The 24878-nt window shown below is 44.4% G+C and overlaps 1 protein-coding gene across 1 annotated transcript in view; it reads left to right on the forward strand.

The window, feature by feature from the left end:
• Positions 1 to 24878, forward strand: part of LOC144752376 (butyrophilin subfamily 3 member A1-like) — a 493909-nt gene that overhangs the window by 331611 nt on the left and 137420 nt on the right. Inside the window, exons 24-25 of the mRNA XM_078640312.1 lie at positions 21444 to 21464; positions 21549 to 21569. Coding sequence (XP_078496438.1) covers positions 21444 to 21464; positions 21549 to 21569 — 42 coding nt within the window. The remainder of the gene's footprint in view (positions 1 to 21443; positions 21465 to 21548; positions 21570 to 24878) is intronic.

Below are 24878 nucleotides of genomic sequence, written 5' to 3' on the forward strand. Positions count from 1 at the left end.
TTCGGCTTCTAGAACTGTCCAATCGATCTTTTTCTCTCCCACCTCCCATTCTTTTTCTTTGAGTTTCTCATATACCCCTGGGGGCAACAAGACTTTTAACATTTTAATAATATCTGGATACGTGTATTCTCCCATACGGAGCATGTCTTTTAATTCTCGGTGGAACACTGCTGGATCTTTATCATGACAGGGAATTAATTTTTTCATCTCTAAAAGTTCCATCTTTGTGATAGGGGTGTAAACAAACACTCGTTGCATTTCACCACCGTCTGTCTTAATTGGATGTACTTCTCGTAACGGATTCTGTCTGTCTATGTAAAAGGGTTTACTTTCTGGGGGTGAGGCATGAACAAAATGTGGGTTCAGAAACATACTATATTTGTGGCGCTGTTCTAGAATGACACTAATCAAATCGGTACCTAAACCTTTCCATTTATACTGGAGTAACTCGTTCAGGACATCGTGTAACGGACCTGGATCAGAATGTTGACCCTCATACAATGTAATGAGGTGCTGGATCATATACATACCCGCCAGTCGTTGCTCGGCTGGGGGCAATTTCAGAAACATTTGTGCCACTATTTCGTCTGGAAAAGTGGTAGAATCAGTAATCCATCGGACTGCTGATCGGGCTAGTTCTTGTTCATGCATAGTACTTAACTCGCTATAACCGATTCGTGATTTCAGAATGTGATCGGTAGCTTGAAATACTTGTTCCAGAGAACCTTGTTCTGGTGCTGGATGATGTAAAACTGACTTGTGTTCTAGGCGCAAATGGCGATCTGGAAATCTAGATTTTCCTACATACGCTATTCTGGCGGGATTCTCGTCCTCTACCTCTTCAGTATCAGAGTTACTTTCTTTCTCGCTTACTTGTGCTTCTTTGCGTTGTTCGTGTACCCTTATTATTTCTTTACGGATTTTCTTGTACATACTCTCTATACTACTGATAGTCTTGTGCTTACCCTCGGCTATATTATCACTCCACCTTGTCAGGACTTTCATTTCGGCTCGATCTTTGGTCGGATAATCTTGTTCCCTTATTAGACAATTAATCAGAAACTTTAATATCATGAGCTGGACTTCAACTTTTCTTTGGCACATGACGTCACTAATACTTTCTGGATCATTCCCTGTACGGATGAAACGATATATTCTGTCTAGATCTTCTTTCATATCTGGTAGGGTGACTAGATACTCGGTCACCTTTTTCACACGTAATGAATATAAAACCATACTATCCTCGCCTGGGACTGGATCATAGCCACATTCGGTAAGGGCTTTTCTTATTTCTGCAACAGACTGATATCTGGGCGTACGCTGTGACGCTTGTGCATGTAATTCGGCTAACGTTAAACGCTTGTGTGGCGGCGGGGTTTGAGGAGGACCTCCCCCTGCGGCCCCTAAACTAGAGTCGTCTACTGATGCTCTTCGTCCTGGCAGAGTGGGAAATGGAAATGCAGGCTGGACTTGTATGGCGGGCTGGACCGGGGGTACCGTAACAGGTACTCCGGTGTCTGGAGGAGCGGGAAGTGCCTGATTTACAGGGACTGGCGGAGCAGGAACAGGATTTGCATATTCTGGGACTGTGTCGTCCAAATAGGACGAAATGAAAATATCAGCTGCGGTCGGTTTGTGACGTAGCTTGGTCGGAACTAATGGTGGCGGGAAATTACTGGATGCCTCCGGGGTCGCTTTTGGCAAGCCCTCGGCAAGAAGAGGGTACATACCCTTAATGAGGGCATTCCTCTGTCTGTCGGACTGTTCTGTTTTAACTCGTTCACCTATCTCGATTAGTTCCCTTTCCTGGGCTCGTTCCAAGGATTCTCTACTTAGTTCTGACTTTCTGATTTCTTTTTCGGTTCTTTTATGAGATTCTTTGCGCCATAACTCAATGGCATCTTTCTGTGACTGTCTGGCTTTCTTTTTCCATAATGCTTCTTCTACTCTCATGATGCACTCGGCATCCCATGTACCCGATACGGGCCATCTATACTTTTCCTCTAACTGTTTGGTATACTCTACCCATAAATCTAGATACAATATGGCGCTTATGCCATGCTTCTGATACATAAAATGACCTGGACTGTCCCTAGGCGGAACAGGAACTGCTGCTTCTAGCAGACCTTTTCTGGTTTTTAACTGACGCAGTTTTGAAAAGAGCGGCATGACTGAACTATAATCTGGACACAACACAATACACAATAAACATGATAATTACTTCACACTCATACCATGACATTAAAATACATGAATAACATTCAGAATAACAGTTCGAACAGAATACTACCTGGAATACGGAAAACAGAATACATGAATTTTCTCGAGAACAGAACTGACTAGAACAGAAACTAGATGCACTGCTGAAACAGTACGAAACTTACCGGTCCCATACAGAGACACGTCAGGACCCGTATCCACCGAAGTGGACACTTCGTTTGTGGGTCTGTGTACCACCAACCCACGGACCAGAGTCAATTAGATTGACCCTGTCTAGATACTACCCCAGCAACGGTACTCACCGGGCAGCAAGAACGGAAGGCCTCGGACTGGACTGGACTGCTTCGACGCCGGACGGACGAACTTCGGACTTCTGTTACGGGTGGGCCTCCGGATACCTCGGACCTTGGACCCTCGGCTTGGGCTCTGGTCGGGACTCGCCGCGTTCCTCCACCGTCTCGTCTGGATGCTGGACCGCCTCCTCCGTCTCCTCCGTGGGCCTGAGGGATACTTAAAGCAGAAATATCTGCCGGTGCGCAGAAGAGTTCCGTCACGACTGCAGAGGGTCAGGGGGTCGGCATGGCTTCACCGACGCGTGGGGAAAGGGCAAGTCCCTATTCGGGCGCCATTATGTGGTATATAAATAAATAATACCGGATCTATTTTTGTCTAGGCATAGCAATAACAGATAGCTCAATAAATAAGAGTCAAGATTCGAGGTAGTAGGAGTTTTTGCAGGTTTATTACAGCATAAAGGACAGGAGCGGGACAACCTGCATAGGAATAGGATGGCAGGGCCCAGCAGCTGCCGGGGCTGGATCTGGGATGAGCGCGCTAACATTTAATAACAATACACGATCATATATACTAAAACAGTTGCATTACAATACATACGATAGGCGGAGCAGTGGGTGTGGTCAATAGCAGTCGCGAAAGATAAGGGTGAAAGTAGGTGTAACAGAGGCGTATACATAGACATGTGATGCAAACGTAACAGAATATGTCATGAAGGGGGCGGAAACATGGAGGGGGCTACCTAAGGAGCCGGGACCTCTGACCTAATGGTGCGCGCAAGCTGGCAATGACGTGTTACTAGGAGAAGCTGGGGGCTACGAACTCTGTGCTAGGAGCAGAGACTGAAGTCTGGAGAGTCAGGGCGACATGTACCTAAGCACTATCTAGTATCTGATGTTTAGAGAACATGTTGATAGAATCCAAAAGTTATCGGGGTAAAGGCTAACAGACTCTAAGAATGGTGCATGCATTATTCTACATGTAGTGCGTGATGAAGAATATTAAATGACCATTAAATGCAGTATTTCTCTAACGTGGAGACGTAAAGGCTAGATAATGACGGAAACTATTGATGCGATTCAGTAGCTTTAGGAATGCAGAGAAGGAGGACTGAACTGATAACTAGAATCATAACATACTCTTGGCAGACTCAGGGGCAGAGCCAGGCTGAGCCGGGCACTGTGAGGCAGGAAGTAAGTGAAGGGTCAGGGATACAGGTGGGGGCTGTATCGCTCCTCAGCGAGGCTTCAGGAGACAGGAGCTGAATCTGGTGTCCAGGCCCTTTTTAGGCCTAGAAACGGGGACTTTACAATGGAATAACGTGCACACTGAGAAACGTGGCAACGTAGCTTTACATAGGCCTGATATTCGTAGTATTCACGAGAACTGGAAACTGACATACTAGAGGTGGACACAACTGTAATTGCGTCTTTAATCGAACATAGGGAATACATATGCATATTAATCATGCACAGATAACATATGATGGAGGACGCGTAGGGACACAGAACATGGCAAAATCTACTTTTCCACAGCCCAGGCACCTTCATTATATAAAAATTCATTTGGGATGGGATCAGGATTCTCATCAACATAAAATCCAGTTAAAAACTCAACCAACTACACAAAGGCAGTATCCGGTTAAGCAAGAAGCTAAAAAACAGCTCAGGGAGATTTTAGATCAACTTGAATACCAAGGGGTGATTGAAACATGCACCTGGTCAATGAACAGTCCTTTGTTTCCTGTATCCAAACCAGACAATACATATCGTCTAGCTTTGTATTACAGACATCTAAACTCTTGTTGCAAAACATTTGCAGTACAGAATGCACACACTGCAGCACTAATGAATAACATTGCGTGTGAGAAATATAAAACAACATTAGATATTTCTAACGGTTTCTTCTGTCAAAATATTGCACCAGAAAGCAGGTATTTGACAGCGTTCTCAATCTTGGGGAAACAGGGTTTGTTCTGTCGTCTCCCCCAGCGATTCAAGAATAGTCCCGGGTTATTTTCAGCCAGAGTAACTGAGTCACTACAAACGTATGATGATGAAGCATTATCGTATGTCAATGACATCTACTTAAAAGATGATGACTTGGAAAGGCACTTGAACAGGGTGAACACCATAATACTTGGCTTTGCCTCTAAAGGGTACAAATTCAATTTAAAAAATAATGAATTGCCCACCTCAATGTCCTGTTTCTAGGATATGAATTATCAAGTGAAGGCAAAAGCCTGGCAGCAAACTTCCTAGAGAAATGTGCACTGCTCCAACCTCCAAAAATGCTGAAAAACTTACAGTCAATTCTAGGTGTGAAGGCGTGTGGCTCAATGGTTAGAGCGGCAGACCCTTATGCAGAGTTCTGGCCAGGGACCAGGGTTCGATTCCTGCCTCGGCGGGGTCTCGGGCTCAATTTCCTCGGACCTGTTAATTCTCACCTCTGTGCCTATTCTAATCACGGGCCCCACGCTGCAACTCTGGGCAATAGCTTGCTTAGCCTCCACACCGGCCCCAACAGCGCTAAGGATGCCTGGCTTCACCCTGGGGGTGCCCAGGAGTGGACACTTCACAGGGAAAGCCAGGAGGGGTTCCACAGCGGTATGAGTATCAGCACCAGGAAGCCGCATAGGCGACACCGCAAAGTGACCGTCTGGTGACACTGCGCTTTATAAGTACCATGACATTTACATTTACATTTAGGTTTCCTAAATTTTTGAAGAACTTACATTCTAAATTATGCAGAAAGGGTTAACCTCTCTATGAATTAATCAAATTGGATTTCAAACAAATCAATTGGACTCAAACACACACAGAAATTTTGCGTTCAGTACAAACAGACATGTTAGCAACCACACATTTACAAACACGAGTAAATATACGCAATTTAGTAATCTGAATCATTCCAGGAAGATGCGGACTCACGTACTCAACCTTTAATGTAGGGTAAAAAGTACCAACTGCTTATAAGTCACACTTGTACACACAAGCAGAAATGAAGTTCACTTCTACACAAACTGCAGTAGCAAAAGAGAGAGCCCTTGCAGAAGGAAAACGCATAATGGTTGTTACTCCTGTACCTGCTTGAGAAGCAGTAGCAAAAGCGAGCTTTCCAAATGCAAAGGCTTTACATCCTAGATGGATACAATGGGTTAATTCTCTTGCTGCAACAGACGTTGAATACGTTTTTGACCCCTACTTGAAAACACAAGAATTTCTACAATATGAACAAGAATGTCCTCTGCCTATTGAGATTCTGCCTCTAGAACAGTACGGTTGTATAATTTATACAGACGGATCAGCACAACCGGAAATTCGGGGTAAACAAGCTTATAGTGCTGCATGTGCGATAGTTAAAGGTCGCTGGCACGATGGTAAACTCCAAACTGTGGTCACAAAAACACAATCTCTCGGAGATTGTACAGCTCAGAGAGTTGAACTACAGGCTTTCAAGATGGCGCTCGAAAATACAGATTGCGAATTCCACACACTCATAAGTGTGATTCCTATTATTGCGTTCAATCTTATAATGAATACTTGCAGAACTGGATTGAAAACGATTTCAAAGATGTAAAAGGTGGCACAATCAAGCATAAATTGCTTTGGGAACAAGTAGTTCAGTTACGAAAAGAACTATAAAAAGCTCACGTGATCCATGATGGCATTCACGTTGCAGGGTATTCATTGGCTGACGAAGCCGCGAAGGCAGGTGTGCAAATGTTCAAAAACGAAAATAGACAAAATAATGGTAGCTTTCAATGCAACAAGCAAAGGCAGGGGTGCAGCGTTACCTCAAAATTATCCACTCAAATATTCATACATAATTGATGCAAACTCCGTTCCTTTTGCTCTAATTCCTGGAGTGGGGGATAGAGTAATTCCAAACAGGAAATATAGAGTAGCTTTGATACACAAAGCACATTTGGGAGAGGGTCTGATACATCAGGGGAGCTCTAAATCTATACTAGAATTAAAAGAGAAGTACTTGTGGCCAGGGATGAATGGTCACATTCACACATTTGCAATTAATTGCCATGACTGCAACAGAGATCTCATCAGAGAACGCCGCCAGATGCCTGACTACAGTGTAGTCAGCCCTGTACAGACTCCATTGTTAGATAGCATTAGACTATATACACACAGACGTCCCTATGGACAAATGCGGTCCCACAAATATTAAGACGAGATTCATTTGGATGTGGCCCCTGTGGTAAATAAATAATTAATTACCGGTACTATTTTTGAATACATTGAATAAACAGATAGCTCAATAAATAAGAGACAGGATTCGAGGTATTCTGAGTCTAACAGGCTTTAATCAAGCATAAGGGAAGGGACAGGAACGGGATAGCCTGCACGGAAATAGAATGGATGGCAGCTGCCAGGGAATGGGAATGGAAAAATGGAGAAATGGAGAAATGGCATAGCTTTTCAGTAACAGTACATAGTATATATACATTTCAATTACATTCAATACAGTAGGCGTAGCAGTAGGCGTAACTCGTAGCAGTCGCGAAAGATAAGAACAAATGGGTGTAACAAGAAGGCGGGTACAGGGCGTATACATAGACATGTGATGTAGACGTCACAGAAGTGTCATGAAATAGGCGGAAACATGGAGGGGGCTACCTGAGCAGCTGGGACCTTTAACCTAGTGGTGCGTGCAAACGGGCTATGACGTGTGACTAGGGAGAACTGGGGGTTATGACTTCTGCACTAGAAGAGGAGACTAAAGTCTGCGATGTCAGGACGACATGTACCTATAGCATATCTGGTATCTTGTGTTTGGAGTACATGTTGATAGAAACTAAAAGTCATGAGGGGAAAGGCTACTTGACTCTAAGGCTGGTGCATGCATATATTCTTCGTGTAATGCGTGTGCTAGGAATATTCTATGAATATTAATACAGTATTCTCTTGCACGGAGACAGAAAGACTAGACCATAGCTGAAACTGTTGATGCAGTTCAGTGGCTTAGGAATGCAAAGACGAGGAGCTGAACTGATAACTAGAAGCATAACATACTCTTGGCAGACAGGCAGAGCCGGGCACCGCGCTGCGCGGAAATAAGTGAAGGGTCAGGAATGCAGGTGGGGGCTGTATCGCTCCTCGGAGCGGGTTCAGGAGACTGGAGCTTGAATCTGGTGTCCGGGCCCTTTTGAGGCCTAGAAACGGGGACAATTCAATGAATTAACGTGCACACTGTAAAACGTGGCAACATAGGCCTAACACTCGTTGCTTTCACGAGAACTGGAAACTGGCATACTAGAGTTGGACACAACTATAATTGCATCTTTAATCGATCATAGGGAGATACATATGCATATTAATCATGCACATATAACATAGGATGGGGAACACGTAGGCACATAGAACATGGCAAAATTTACTTTTCCACATTCCCTCCTTGTGCCCTACGTTTCCATCAGGAAACATCAATATTCATGATACCATCTATCTGTTCATATAGCATCATTTGCTCGTCTCGAATTGTCTTGGAACGGGACTTAGGACTAGGAATACAGGATGTAGCACACAAGCCGCAAATCGCAGGGCCACATTGTAAACATAGGCAGCAACTGAATATGATCATTACTGTTATACCTAGGAATGACAATACTTTCCATCCCCAGGCAGATATGATACTCCAGAGCCAACCGGACCATGTCCAGGTGCCTGGATCTTGGTGTAACTGATGGGCAATTTTATGAAGTCTGGTTATAGCTGAATAAACAGACGGCGCGTTATTAGGAATGAAAATGCAGCAACTAGATCCGATGACTCTACAAGCTCCTCCTCTATCCGCCAGTATGACGTCAAGAACGAGACGATTTTGGAGCACGACAAAACGCATGGCAGATTGCTCTTCAGTTAAATTACCTAGAGCGGAAGTAGTCTCATTCACTACTGCTTCAAGTGTTCTGGTTAACCTACGTATTAACTTACTATTCTGGACAGGACCTATGAAGAAAAAGAAACCTTTATTGAAGTCTTGATATTGTTCTAGAGCAGTTTCAGTTTGATCGACAATTGGGGACTCAGTCTCCCTTCTATGTCTAACGTGTACTAGATGCGTGTTTCTGTGATAATCGGACGGGGCTAGAAAAACTGGTGGCAGTAGGAAGGCAATGTAACATGTTCCATCCCAATCGAGGGGCAGGCGTATATATGCGGTCTGACCACACACAAAATAAGAATGACGTGAGGCTTTGAAAATAGATTTCCCACTGTCACTATACTTGACCACAGTAGTACAATCACTATGACCTACATGTGCGGAACCATTCTTTCTGACACATAATTCGCCTTTGACCGGTAGTACTGAAATAGCAGGCAAATCTGGAGTAGTCTCGGACTGAACATTCAAGACCATGAAATTCGAGGAATAATTACCTAAATCATATACTTCATTTTCTAGATCTAACCCTGTTCGATGGGAAAGACCTTCCTTGTCTGGAAAACATGTTCTATTCAGAAGGGACATATCAGTTGAAGATGACGTTAATGTGGACCATGCTCCACACGAACCATTGTGTGAAAACGGATAGGGAAAAAGTGGCAGAACTCCCTTCGGTGTCTGGAAAGGGGGGAGTCGACCACACACCCAACAATTAGTGGCATTGCTGGTCTGGTGTGAATAGTGTAACATTCTAATAAATGTGTTATTACGCATAGCAAGACGATAGGATAACTCGTGAGGAGGCAGGTCACTAAATGTGTGCTCTACTGTAACATTGGAAAACATATGTACATGTGAAATAGGAAAACATAAATGAAAAGCATAACTTATGCAGGTAACCATAAGACTCAGAAACATAAAAAATAGAGTAACAATGCATCTACTGCAAATATTCTTTTGATAACGTATTCTCTTAGAGTTTTGACTAACTCTCTCACTATGTGGGTCTATCTCATACATGTCAGGAACCTGTCTAACCGCTTCACCCGAGAGGGACTTAAACAATTAAACTGTCTGACTTGCTAGACCTCAACTTGGCTTTATACTCCTGCTGCGGAGTTTTCTCTAACAGGGGAAGTTTGGATTCAGAGTCTGTGTTTGGGCAGTCCTTAAGAATAGGGCAGTCTTTAATAAATGTCTTTGGTCGTAATCCATGGAATTTCTTGATGTGACTGGTATGTACCCAGCCCTTGCGTCCCTCGAGCTTGACGGCGGTCCTTGTTGTTAATAACACCAACTTGGGCTCCTTCCAGCGGGGCTCCAGCGGACTTGAACAATCGAAATTACGGACCAGCACGAGTTCACCTGGAACGACTTCGTGCGGTTTCACTTGAGTGTTGTCTGGAAAAACAGCGGCAACCTGTGAACGACAAGAGTGTAGGGCAGACATCAAGGAAGCTAGGTAATCTGTCAGCATATTACTGGAAACGTCTGTAATCTTTCGGGGCATAGGTGTACCCCACATGTTTGGAGGACGGCCGAATACGACCTCGTACGGGGACAGACCTGATCTGGAGTGTGCAACCATTCTCATATAAAAAAGAGCAACTGGCAGGGCTACTATCCAATCTACACCTTTCTCTGCACACACTTTAGCAATGCGGATTTTCAGGGTCTGGTTATGTCTCTCTACGAGACCGGCTGCTTCAGGATGGCGTACACAATGGAACTTCCACTGGTACCCTAACAGAAGGGATACTTGTTTCATGAGCTCGGATGAGAATGGCTGGCCGTTATCTGAATACACGACCCTAGGCAATCCATAGCGGGGGAAAAACTCACGAACCAACTGCCTGGCAGTGGTCGCGGCTGTGTAATCTGGAACTGGATATGCTTCTGTCCATCTGGACAAAGCACATACAACTACGAGGACATACTTGAAACCTCGACATCGCTCCATCTGAATATAATCCATCTGGAGGACTTCAAAAGGGTGGTCAGGAGGATGGAATCCGCCTTGTTCCACCGGGACACTTTTACCTGGATTGAACTGACAACAGATCATGCAGGTACGCACTTTCTGCTTGGCTGCTGCTCGTAAATGCTTGTTAAACCAAATGTTCTGGATGCTGTCTAGCATGGCTTTTTCTCCTAAGTGTGCTGGACTATGTGCGGTATTAATAATGACTTGAACCATAGAGTCGGGGAGAAACCATGTGGCTTTTCCCTTCGTCAACCATCCTTGATCTGTCTGGACCCCTCCTTGTTCGGACCATTTCTTGATTTCATCGGGAGTAACATGTGACTGGATATCTAGTATATCTTGTGTAGGGTCCTTAACTGTCATACAAGTTGTCTGATCTGGAATGAGTGTCAGTGTCTTGTTAACTGGAATGTCTGGAGTCTGAGCTGTAAGCTTGGCTGTACGATCTGCCAGGTCGTTACCCTGGGAAATGATATCAGTGACTTTCGTATGTGCTTTGCACTTCATGATAGCGATAGCTGTCGGTAAATGTATTGCATCTAACAGAGCTTGAATGAGGGGGCCATGCTGAATCTTGGTTCCATGAGAAGTCATGAAACCTCGCTCTTGCCAGAGCACTCCAAAGTCGTGTACGACTCCGAATGCATAACGTGAATCTGTGTATATGTTAACCTTCAGGTTCTTGGCACGTATACAGGCTTGGGTCAGAGCGACAAGCTCTGCTGCTTGAGCAGACAGGGTGTCAATACGGTGTGTTTCTATAACTTCGGTTTCAGTAGTCACTGCATACGCGGCTACTAGCTCTCCTGTACTTGTTCTCATACATGAACCATCCACATAAAGTGTCAGGTCAGGATCAGGTAATGCAATGTCTGTCAGGTCTTGTCTTGGCTTTGTCATGGTGTTAACAACTTCCACACAGTCATGTGTGGCAGGACTTGAGAAAACTGAGGGTAACAGTGTAGCGGGATTTAAAACGTTGCAGCGTGTAATTTCTATGTGTGGCTGGAACAGTGTCAGTTCATAACCTGTTAAACGTGCAATTGTCAAGTGCTGAGTCTGTGTTCGGTTTAAAAGAACTTCCACGGAGTGTGGAACTTGTACTGTCAGGGAATGTCCTAACACTATGGAATCACTTTGTCTGATAGCTAGAGCTGTGGCTGCAACTGACTTGAGGCACGCAGGCAGCGCCTGGGCCACTGGATCTAATGTGCTAGAAAAATAAGCACAGGGCTTGTATTGTCCTGCTTGATCTTGTGTGAGAACAGATAATGCAGTACCATCACGTTCTGTAACAAAAAGTGTAAAAGGCTTACTGTAGTTTGGTGTTGCTAGAACAGGTGCTTGGCATAAAGCTTTCTTTAATTCATTAAAAACAAGTGTATGTTCCTGGGTCCAAGGGAGGACAGTCGATACGGCTGCCTCCTGTGTCGTTAACTGTATCAGTGATTTGGCTAGATATGCATACTGAGGAATCCATTGTCTGCAGTAAGAAGTGAGGCCGATAAAAGCCCGTACCTCCTTCTGAGTCTTGGGCTGTGGAAGATGCGCTATTAACTGGATACGGTCAGGTGTCAACTGCCTACCCCTCTTGGACAGTAAGTGTCCCAAGTAGACCACTTGCTGGACACAGAATTGCAATTTGGAAGGGGACACCTTGTGCCCCATCTCGGCCAGAAAATACAAGACTGTAAGTGACGCACGTTCGCAGTCACGTTCAGAACGGGCTGTGATCAGTAGATCATCGACATACTGGAGTAGGGCAGTGTCAGTTGGCATGTGGAGGTTGTCTAGTTGTCTTTTAAGTGCTTGACTGTAAATGCTAGGGCTTTCTGTGAAACCTTGAGGTGCTCGTGTGAATTTATAGCTTCTTCCATTTAAACAGAATCCGAAAAGGAACTGGCTGTCTGGATGTATGGGGACACTAAAGAATGCGTTCTTGAGATCAATAACAGTGAAGAACGTAGCTTCAGAATCAATGGCTGTCAATAGGGAAGAAATATCGGGAACCACTGGGTACTGGGGTATGATACATTTATTAAGTTCTCGAAGGTCGATCACTAATCGATAAACTGGAGGTGCATTTGGATCAGTACGTTTCAGAATTGGAATGATAGGAGAATTACATACATTGGAGTCAGTTTCTACAACTACTCCTTGAGCAATGAGCTCGTCAATAATTTTGGATAAGGCTGCTACAGCCTCAGGCGGCAATTTGTACTGTCTGATTCGTGGTAATACAACACCTTGTTTCAGAGTGACACGATAGGGTGTAATGTGCATACAACCTACATCAGTTGGACCTTGCGCCCATAAATGCTGTGGTACATTCAACAATCTTGGATCAAAATCACGTAATACATAATGACCTTTGAAATCACGGAGAAACAGTCTTACTCCCTCTGGGGAGCAACAAATTATTGCACCTAATTCTTTCAGTGTCTTAATGCCTAACAAATTTTCTGGACAAGATTTCGTGAGTAACAAATCTGTAGTTCGGGACAGTGGACCAACCTCTAGAGTAACTTGTTTCGATATTTCATTAACAATAGGCTTTCCTGAAAATCCAAGGGAAACATTTCTAGAGCCTGAGAGTGGAGCCCCTGGAACCTCGTCATGACTGATGGTAGTCCTACTTGCCCCTGTATCAATCAGAAACTTTCTGTCTTTCCCTAATACTTGACTGTGTACATAGGGACCCTCTTGATCTACAGGAATCTCGATGAGAGGCAAGCCTACCTCCCTCTCTAGGCTGTTTCATGAATATTGCTGATAATCTGGATACTCTGACTGTGCATACTGGTACATCTGCTGTGTAACGTGCTGTGTTGCAGCTATAGGCTGCGGTACTGTGACTGTCTGTTGTGCATTCTGCGGTGGCTGGGAAGTCTGTGAAACTTGTTCTTGTCTAGGCGGACGCGGTCTTTCTTTAGTTTTACCTGTAGCTATGTTGTGTTTCAGAACTGCACATTCATTTGTAAAATGACCTGGTTGTTTACAGTAATTGCATGTCCCTTTAACGGGAGCTGCAGGATGACTGGCTTGATTCGGACCCCTTTTCTGACTGTCTTGTGGAACAGACTGTGCAACTAATACTTTCATTTTCGTGTCTTTCATACGTCTTCTTTCATGTTCCTGCTCTTCCCTCATTCTGTTCTGGTGATACTGCAGCATCTGGAGCATCTGTGACGGAGTATTAGCTTGCCAAGAACTCTCGACTTTCAATACACGATTTTTAACTTGTGGACTTGAATTCTCGACTAGTTTGGTGACAAAAAGATGTGGATACGATTCACTACTTGTTTTCAGACCACTATTAATAATGAAACATTTCTCGAATCTAGAATAAAAATCACTAGTATCTTCGTCTTGTTTCTGTTTACAGGCTGAGATGGCATCCCAGTCTTCCTTTTTCGTGGCTAGTAATCTTGGCAAGACTTGTATTAACAGTTCGGGCAAAGCTTTGGCTTTATCCCCAAGACCGGTACCTGGTACACGTGTATTATCTTCGGCTTCTAATGCGGACCAATCTATCTTGTTCTCTCCCACCTCCCATTCCTTTTCTTTGAGCTTCTCATATATGCCCGCAGGCAACAGGACCTTTAACATTTTAATGATATCAGGATACGTGTATTCTCCCATACGGAGCATGTCTTTTAGTTCACGGTGGAACCCGGCTGGATCTTTATCATGACAGGGGATTAACTTCTTCATTTCCAAAAGTTCTATTTTCGTGATGGGGGTGTAAACAAATACTCGTTCTAGATTACCCCCTGCTGTCCTAACTGGATGTACTTCTCGTAACGGATTCTGTCTGTCTATGTAGAATGACTTCCTTTCTGGGGGTGGAATTGAAACAAAATGCGGAGTCAGGAACGTACTATACTTGTGGCGCTGTTCTAGAATGACATTAATTAAATCGGTACCTAGACCTTTCCATCTGTACTGCAGTAACTCGTTTAATACATCATGTAGAGGACCTGGATCTGAATGCTGATCCTCATACAGTGCAATGAGGTGCTGGATCATATACATACCCACCAGTCGCTGCTCGGCTGGGGGCAGTTTCAGAAACGTTTGTGCCACGATTTCATCTGGAAACGTGGTAGAATCAGTGGTCCATCAGACTGCTGATCGGGCTAGTTCTTGTTCGTGCATAGTATTAAGTTCACTATAACCTATACGGGATTTCAGAATTTTATCGGTAGCCTGGAATACTTGTTCGAGGGAACACTGTTCTGGCACTGGAGGAGGAAAACTTTTCTTGTAATCTGGACGTGAATGTCTGTCGGAAAGTCTAGTTCTACCTACATACGCTATTCTGTCGGGATTCTCGCTGTCTACCTCTTCACTTGAAGAGTCATTCTCTTTCTCGGCTATTTTCCTTGCTTTCTCTTTTTCGTGCATGTCTAGAATTTCCTTACGGATTTTTCTGTACATAGCGTCTATACAATTCTGTGTCTTGTGTTTTCCCTCGGCTATATTATCACTCCACTTTGTCAGAACTTTCATCTTGTCTTTATCTTTCTCAGGATAGTCTTGTTCTCTTATTAAACAGTTAATCAAGAACTGTAAAATCAGATGTTGAGTCTCGACTTTTCTGTGTGCCATAGCTTCGTGAATACTTTCTGGATCCTCCCCAGTACGGATAAAACGATATATTCTATCTAGGTGGTCCTTCATGTCTGGCAGAGTAACCAAAAAGGTGGTAACTCGTCGTAAACGTACTGAATACAGTATCATGTAATCTTCACCTGGTACTGAATCATATTCGCAATCAGTAATGTATTTCTTGAGGGCTGCGTAAGTAGAGACTTTCGGTGTACGTTGTAACGCAGCTTCTCTCAGCGTCATTCGTTTCGTTTGAGGCGGGGTGGTAGGAGCGCCTCCTGCCGCCCCTCCTGGGCTAGAGTCGTCAGGTGATACCGGATGTGCGGGTGCTGATGACGTGACTAGTAAAACGGGTGCATTTACTGTAGGCTGGGCCGGGGGTACATTAACTTGGTCCCCGGGACCAGTGGCTGGAGGAACAGGGATTACATTATTAACGGGGTGCTGAGGTTGAACAGGCGGGATATGATTTGCATATTCTGGGACTGTATCGTCCAAATAGGACGAAAGAAAAATTTCAGCTGCGGTCGGTTTATGACGTAACTTAGTCGGGACCAATGGTGGCGGAAAATTACTGGATGCTTCCGGGGTTGCCTTCGGCAAGCCCTCGGCAAGAAGAGGATACATGCCCCTTATAAGAGCATTTCTCTGTCTGTCTGACTGTTCTGTTCTAACTCGTTCACCTTCTTCGAGAAGTTCCCTTTCTTGGGCTCTCTCTGAGGATTCCCTACTTAACTCTGTTTTTCTGATTTCTTTTTCGGTTCTTTTATGAGATTCTTTGCGCCATAACTCGATGGCATCTTTCTGGGACTGTCTGGCTTTCTTTTTCCATAATGCTTCTTCTACTCGCATGATGCACTCGGCATCCCATGTACCTGATACAGGCCATCTATATTTCTCTTCTAGATCTTTGGTATAGTCGACCCATAAATCTAAATACAATATGGCACTTAAGCCATGCTTATGATACATAAAATGTCCTGGACTGTCCCTAGGCGGGACAGGAACTGATTCTTCAAGCAACCCTTTCCGGGTTCCTATCTGACGTAATTTGGAAAACAGAGGCATTCTAGACTTGAATCTGAACACAATACAATACACGATAAACACAGTAATGGATAGCAAAACAAATCACTCATACCACGACATTGAAAACACATTAATAACATTAATAACAGTTCGAACAGAATACTACCTGTTACATTTAGAACATAATACTCGGACTTCTCGAGAACAGACTTACTAGAATTTCTGGATGCACTGCTAAAACAGTACAGACCGGTCTCATAAAGAGACACGTCGGACCGTACCCACCTAAGTGGACACTTCGGACTGGATCTGTGTACCCAAACCCATCGGACCAGAGACAAATTAATTGACCCTGTCTAGATACTACCCCAGCAACGGTACTCACCGGGCAGCAAGAAACTGGAAGGCCTCGGACTGGACTGGACTGCTACGACGTCGGACTACGAACTTCGGACTTCAGTTACAGGTGGGCCTCCGGATACCTCGGACCTTGTACTCTCGGCTTGGGCTCTGGTCGGGACTCGCCGCGTTCCTCACCGCCTCGTCTGGATGCTGGACCGCAGTCTCCGTCTCCTCCGTGGGCCTGAGGGATACTTGAAGCAGAAATATCTGCACGTGCACGGTATGGTTCCGTCACGGCTGTAGAAGGGTCAGGGGGCCTGCGTGGCTTCGCCGGCGCGTGGGGAAAGGGCAAGTCCCTATTCGGGCGCCATTATGTGGTAAATAAATAATTAATTACCGGTACTATTTTTGAATACATTGAATAAACAGATAGCTCAATAAATAAGAGACAGGATTCGAGGTATTCTGAGTCTAACAGGCTTTAATCAAGCATAAGGGAAGGGACAGGAACGGGATAGCCTGCACGGAAATAGAATGGATGGCAGCTGCCAGGGAATGGGAATGGAAAAATGGACAAATGGAGAAATGGCATAGCTTTTCAGTAACAGTACATAGTATATATACATTTCAATTACATTCAATACAGTAGGCGTAGCAGTAGGCGTAACTCGTAGCAGTCGCGAAAGATAAGAACAAATGGGTGTAACAAGAAGGCGTGTACAGGGCGTATACATAGACATGTGATGTAGACGTCACAGAAGTGTCATGAAATAGGCGGAAACATGGAGGGGGCTACCTGAGCAGCTGGGACCTTTAACCTAGTGGTGCGCGCAAACGGGCTATGACGTGTGACTAGGGAGAACTGGGGGCTATGACTTCTGCACTAGAAGAGGAGACTAAAGTCTGCGATGTCAGGACGACATGTACCTATAGCATATCTGGTATCTTGTGTTTGGAGTACATGTTGATAGAAACTAAAAGTCATGAGGGGAAAGGCTACTTGACTCTAAGGCTGGTGCATGCATATATTCTTCGTGTAATGCGTGTGCTAGGAATATTCTATGAATATTAATACAGTATTCTCTTGCACGGAGACAGAAAGACTAGACCATAGCTGAAACTGTTGATGCAGTTCAGTGGCTTAGGAATGCAAAGACGAGGAGCTGAACTGATAACTAGAAGCATAACATACTCTTGGCAGACAGGCAGAGCCGGGCACCGCGCTGCGCGGAAATAAGTGAAGGGTCAGGAATGCAGGTGGGGGCTGTATCGCTCCTCGGAGCGGGTTCAGGAGACTGGAGCTTGAATCTGGTGTCCGGGCCCTTTTGAGGCCTAGAAACGGGGACAATTCAATGAATTAACGTGCACACTGTAAAACGTGGCAACATAGGCCTAACACTCGTTGCTTTCACGAGAACTGGAAACTGGCATACTAGAGTTGGACACAACTATAATTGCGTCTTTAATCGATCATAGGGAGATACATATGCATATTAATCATGCACATATAACATAGGATGGGGAACACGTAGGCACATAGAACATGGCAAAATTTACTTTTCCACACCCCAGCGCTCGGCTGATGCCCAAACTGTTATAAAAGATTTGCGAGTCCTTATCGGCACATACGCAGTCGGCATGCAACATTCTGACCAGGGTCCTGTATTCAGCTCAAAAGCTTACAAAGAGGCCATGGCCAATCTGGTTTTTGCATTGCGGTATTCTAGTCCATTCCATCCTGAGGGAAATTCGGTTGTGGAGAGAAAAAACGGGACATAAAGCAATCTATAACAGATAGGAGACAGAGCCCAAAGCGACCATCTGCCACTAGAAGTTAAACTAGGTCTGTCTTGCGAGAACGAAGCAGTGGGAAAAAGATACATTGGCACAGAATACACTGCCAACTATAGACGAATAAGGTGCAAGACTACTGAGTCCGAGAAATTATCAACCAGTGCAAAAACAATCATGCACCAGACACCTAGCTCAAACATAAATCCACTAGACGCCTGGGTAGACTTTGCAACGGAACTGGGAGCCAAACATGCTACTGAGCTAAAGACTCAAAAAGGGAACATTCCACGGTTTACACACAGAAAAGTAACAACATTAGAGTTAAAAAACATAAAAGGAGAAATAAAAAAGACCCTCAAAGAGCTCCGAAAAGAAGCAAACAACAAAGTCCCTCAAAAGGAGCTCCGCATCTTAAAAGCAAAGCTAAAAAAGAAGACCTGGGAAAGGAAAAGGCAACTGAATGAAGATCTCTGGATTGTCCACAATTCCAAATAAAAGAATAGCTCCAGTTTCTGGAAAACAATCCACAATCTCCAACAGCCAGGCCACAAAGGCATTAACTCTAATATACCAGAATCCGACTGCGCTAACTACCTATCAGCTCACTTCAATACAGTTGATCCAAAAGTGGAGAAGTCTAGCGGGGGAGACTGGTTAGATGGCGTGCACCAGAGCCTTAACAAGACCAGCACACTTAACAACGAAGCGATCCAAGTCCAGATAAGGAAATCATCCCTGTCCTACATCCCAACCACGAACGAAGATCCATCAAACACTCTCGATCCAACTGCAGAGAGGAAAATCCACAACTAGAAACAGCAGACAGGATTAGAACACAAATTTCAAAAGGCAAACTTGAGGGGGCCCCCGGCCCCAATGGGATCCCGCCAATATTATATAAACATGATGCTGTCTTTTGGAGTAACATCTTTGCACCAGTCTTTCACGAAATAAGCGAAACAACAACAACACCAACATCCTGGAGAGGGTCGATAATTAGCCTGATTTATAAAAAGGGCGCCAGGAACGACCCAAGCAGCTATCGCCTCATAGCCCTAATCGATACTGAGGCAAAGTATTACGCTGGCCTCATCTAACATCTTGGGCAACTGAAAAGAACATCATCCCAGCAACCCAAACTGGTTTCCGCAGCGGCCAGTGTACTACGACAAACATCATGGCGCTAACTCTTTTGGCAGACGCGGCAAAAGCCACCGCCAGCCATATTAGGATGGCGTAAAATGTATGCTTTTCCCTGGCGGCTTTTCCGTGGCGGCTTTTCCGCCGTGGAAAAGCATACGGACCTTCACTTCAGGGGCCCGTTGCCGGCCCCCTGGGTGAAGGGGGGGTGGGGTGCACATGGGGGGTTCCTATGGTACCACCCCGCATTTGCGTGAACAAAGCATCAGGCACCGCATGGTGCCTGCCGCTTTGTGCACGCAAATGCAATGCATGGATTTTTAACATTGCGGTGGGTGCAGCTTGAAGCTGCACCCGCCGCAATGTTAAATATAGAGGATGTGACCGCCACCCTGGCGGTCACATCCTAATCTGAACGGAGGGAACGCCGCAGCCCATGCGGACGTTCCCTCCTCCTCTGGGGTCGCGGACGGACTCCGCGATCCTAATCTACCCCTTACTCCTTCCCGCGTACTAGGCTTAGGTTAGGTACATTGGGGTAAGCGTATTTTAGAAGCACCAGTTGAGAATTTTTAGCCCTTGTTATTAATGTATGTATTTATATATGGTTTAAAAACCATACAATGCTCTTACAGTATTATTTTATAATATTGTTCTCGCTGTACGCATTATACTTTGCAGTCTGCATTACGATTGTAGCAGTTCAATTTACTTGCATGAGAAAGAAGACTGTTCAATAAAACCTTTTATTGAAAACGCCCGTCTCTCTATTTCTCTGCACCTCTGTGGAAAAGAAGCATGCACTAGTGACTGAGTGAAATACTTATCTATTGTTTCCGCGAATTCACATGCCTCTTGGGTGTAAAAAAGGTCAGAGACCGATCAGAGCAGCAGATGAGGAGAAAGAAGCTCCTGGACACAGGAACTGCACAGGGATTGCGCTCGTGAAAGTGAAGGATGCACTTTGTATCAGAAACCGTTGTCGTCCTCAATGGGAGTCTTCAAAGAAATTCCACTGCTGGAAAAGAGAAAAGTGTCCGGTGGAACCCACAGGTGGATTCTTGATAGAAGGAACCTGAAAGCAGAGGGGACAGAGTCTGGGTCACTCAGGAGTGACCAGGGCTCGGTAGATGAATGCCATAAGCATGTTCAGTTTATCTATTGTTTCTGCGACTCTAGAGATACTTTTCTTATTCTGGGAAATAAAGTTGTCCTGTCTATATTCGATAGAGCCTTCTATGCAAGTTCACATGATTCTTGTGTGTAAAAAAGGTCAGAGACCGATCAGAGCAGCAGATGAGGAGAAAGAAGCTCCTGGACACAGGAACTGCACGGGGATTGCGCTCATGAAAGTCAAGGATGCAGAGGCCTCTATCCAGCATCACAGCTAATTTTAGAGGCTGGAGAAGTGGGCGTCCCTCTTTCAGGGAAGCCATTGACTCTAAGCACAGCAAGGACCAGATGAACAGGAATGAACAGGAAGTGTGTAATGAAAGTTACTGATTAGTATTCATGTTTTATAACTTAATTTAATGTGAAAGTGTGTGGAACCGATTCATAGAACTAACTTCAGACAAAATCCTAAACTTACTACTTTTGATATTCACAGAAGTTAGGATTTTGTCTTAAGTTTGTCTTAAGACAGACTTAAGACAGACTTAAAACAAAATCCTAACTTAAGTCTGTCTTAAATCTGTTTTAAGACAAATTTAAGACAAAATCCTAACTTCTGTGAATACCAAAAGTAGTAAGTTTAGGATTTTGTGTTAAGTTAGTTCTGTGAATCAGGCCCTGTGAGAGTAAAATAAGGTTGTCTGATTAGTATTCTCCTCTTTCTCTTGTTTTCAGAAATCATACAGTCAAACAGAGTTGAATGTGATAGTGAGGGATTATTGTAGGAGTACCTGATTTATTATTATACACAAGTGACATTTTATTTTCTCTATTAGTTCTGTGAATCAGGCCCTGTGAGAGTAAAATAAGGTTGTCTGATTAGTATTCTCCTCTTTCTCTTGTTTTCAGAAATCATACAGTCAAACAGAGTTGAATGTGATAGTGAGGGATTATTGTAGGAGTACCTGATTTATTATTATGCACAAGTGACATTTTATTTTCTCTATTTTAGTCATCCTGCAGCAATATAGAGGTGAGTATGACAGTGTGTTGGGTTAATATATATTGATTGAATTATGTTCTGTTTTAATTACATGGGACTTTTGTTTGCTTTTAGATGCCCCAGAGGACAAAAAAAGTAATTGTATTGATAAAGTATTTCTATTTTAGCATTACATGTATCACCTTTCTACAATCGTCCAAGTAAAAACAAGACAAGTTGGAGATTTACATTTTTTCTTGTTCTGTATTTATAACCAAATTAGCCAGCAGTAAGCTGATCACCTAATTTAAGTATGAAAACATATTGGATGGGTCTTTGTCAATAAAACATAGGTTAACACTAGTCTTTTTGGTTTCTGCTTAGTTCTTCTGTTTGTATACAAGATTATTTTATAATCTATATGTTAGTAATGCATATGTAAACTGTTGGTACATATTGTTGCGTGTGAGAAACTGTACAGTTAAGTGTGTATGTTTTTACAATTAACATATTGTTTTTTGTTCCCAACATATCTTTATATATTAACATGATTTAGCACATTGGTGAATGTAAACTAAAAATACTGTAGTGTGTGTAGATGACATCGCTTCCATTTGTAGGCATATGCAATACTATCTTCACCATTGATACATTGTTATATATAGGTTCACATGCACAATATTACAATTTGCATGCTTTCCTTGCTGTTTGCATTTATGGGCCTAAGCAGCCTTTTTTAAATAAGTAAATACTTTAAATATATATATCTTTTTTAAAGTATGTATGAACAAAATAAATAAAGCCATCAGGCCCTTTCTAAAGTCAATGCTGTCATATACATTCATCATCGGAGCTAACACCAGTGAAGAATACAACCCCCAGGCCCTGAGTTTGCGAGGTAGCCAAGCTTCTCACCACATATTCCTCCCCCTCAACTGTCTAGTCTATAAAGGACCAGTGCTTTTCAGAGGGGGGCCTGTTCCACTTTACAAGATATCAGAGTTGCATGGCTTGGTTATGCCGATTGAGCAGAGGGAGCCCTAAGCTGCCTTCATCCTTAGGACGGGCAAGTTTGTTAAATTGGAGATGTGGCCTCTTCGCGCGCCAAGATAAATGTATTGATAGTGAGTTGTAAAGAGCGTAGTGCTGAGTGGAGAGGTCAATGGTAATGTCTGAAAGATGTAAAGAATATGTGGGAGTACAGTCATTTTTACAGCCGCGATGTGCCCCGACCAAGCCAACCACTGACGACTAGACGAGGACAGCAATTTATTTGTCTGGTCAAGGAGGGCCCTGTCGTTTGTCACCAGTGTCTTTGCTACAGTGGGAGCAAGCTGTAGGCCCAGATATGGAATGGCCTCCATCGTCCTTGCCACTGGGAAATGGATGCAAAGAGCCATCTCATGGGGGGTGAACAATAGGTTTAATATCTAAGAATTTTTAGGGTTAACTTTAAACCCAATTTGTCCAGTGGGGATGGCAAGGATGTCATCGGGTCCACAAGTGAGAGATTGATATAATCGGCATACAAATTGATAGTATGAGTGTCACTGTCGAACCGGATGCCTGAAATCTGCGGGTTATCTCTAATGCGCTGCGTCATGGGCTCCATACAGAGCACAAAGAGGAGTGGGGATAGAGGAGGCCCCTGGTGGGTGCCACGCGTTATGAGGAATATAGCTGATGAGATTCCATTAATCCAGACAGAATCTCTGGGGTTGGTATAAATACAGCCTATCCATCTAATTAATGTGTGTCCCCAAGTTGCATAGTGTTTCAAACAATGGAGAGGAAAAGAGCCTCTGTTCGGGACCGCCGAGTGATTTCAAGGAGGTGTAAAATACTTTTGGTATTGTCCCCGCCTTGTCTTGTACGGATAAACCAGCTTGGTCATGGTCAACCATACCCAACACGACCAGATTCAGACAAGAGGCCAGGACACCGGCAAAGATCTTGGTGTCAATGCTGAAAAGGGAAATGGGTTTCATTGACCACAAGTATCACAGATATAGATGCCTCCATTATCGAGTCTGTTAGTGCACCCGAGTCAAGGAAGGAACTAAAAAGTTGAGTAAGGATGAGAGCTAGCCCTGGCAAAAGGATTTATAAAATTGGGGCGTGAAGCATCCTGTCCCGGTGCCTTTACGGGCGTAAGACGCACGATTGCTGAAACTGCCTCCTCAATCCATATTGGCTGATCCAATTGAGACATGAGCACTGCTGGCAAGCGAGTCAGGGGAATCCCCCTCAAGTAGGGTCTCGGGCCACCTTGGGAGCTGTCCAAGCCGGAATGCAGAGCATGGTAACATTTTTCAAAGGTTGCAGTGATTTCCTCATCCATGTGCACCTCCTCCCCTGAATCCTGCCTACTTGAACTGATGGAATCTCAGAAAGTCTCAGTGCGGAGCCCATGAGCTAGACTGCACCCGCAACAGTCCCCACTCTGGTAAAATTTGTGCCCGAGCAGGGCATATTCCACCTGATCCGGGTCCAGATGATTCAAGGGAAGCCTTTTATGCTCCAGGTCTCACCAGACCCTGGGAGCCCCCCATATGTTTATGAATGGCCCCCATCCCAGTGACTGCCTGCTCCACTGTCAGCGCTTCTCTTTTCGCACCCATTTTTTTCCCACTGATATAGTGATACATTTGTCCATGCTTCCCACACTGACGATAGGGGAGTGGCCTCCACATCATTGGTTCAGAGATAATCCACAAGCACAGTGCGCACTGCTGACATTGTGGTAGGGGACTGCGGCAATACGTTGCATAGTCACCAGCGGAAGGGGCGGGGTGGAGAGTCCTCTGTCCTTAGCATCAATGAGATCATGGCATGGTCCGAAAGAGAGCGTGGCTCTATGTTTGTGTTCCCAACCATAACCATGAGTGTGGGGGATGTATGAAAATGGTCAATGTGTGCATGTAGCTTGTGCACTGCAGAATAAAAGGTGTAATCCCTTAAAGAATGGTGCAGGCGGTGCCAGACATCTCAGAGCCCCCCCCTTCACCACCCAACGAAGGCTGCCAGAGGTGAAGGCCCCTGCTTGCATGGAGCGCTGGTTGGACTGATGGAGAGTTGGGTCCATGAACAGATTGAAATCCTCCCCACCAATACTGCTAAATCATTAGTTTTAAGTACTGCTGAAAGCGCATTAAGGAGCCCCATTTTATGCTAAGTGCTAGAAGACACCCCTTTATTTCAACTATCATAGAAATTAGCTTGCCATTAAAATTCAAAGCCAAAAGGATAGCTATCCCATTCTTCTTCGTGGGTCCAATGACCATAGCTGTTGGGGAAACCAGCAGGAGCGCATGTGGGCGGTGTTCTTGGGGATCAGGTGTGTCTCTTGAAGTAAACATATGTCCACCCCAAATGCTCGAAGAGAGACAGGAGTGCAGCACGCTTTACTGGATTATTTAGCCCCCGGACATTGAGACTGAGTATCTTTAGTTCCCTAGGCATCGC

Source organism: Lissotriton helveticus, chromosome 5_1 (genome assembly GCF_964261635.1).
Source record: "Lissotriton helveticus chromosome 5_1, aLisHel1.1, whole genome shotgun sequence".
In the NCBI taxonomy this organism is placed as follows: domain Eukaryota; kingdom Metazoa; phylum Chordata; class Amphibia; order Caudata; family Salamandridae; genus Lissotriton; species Lissotriton helveticus.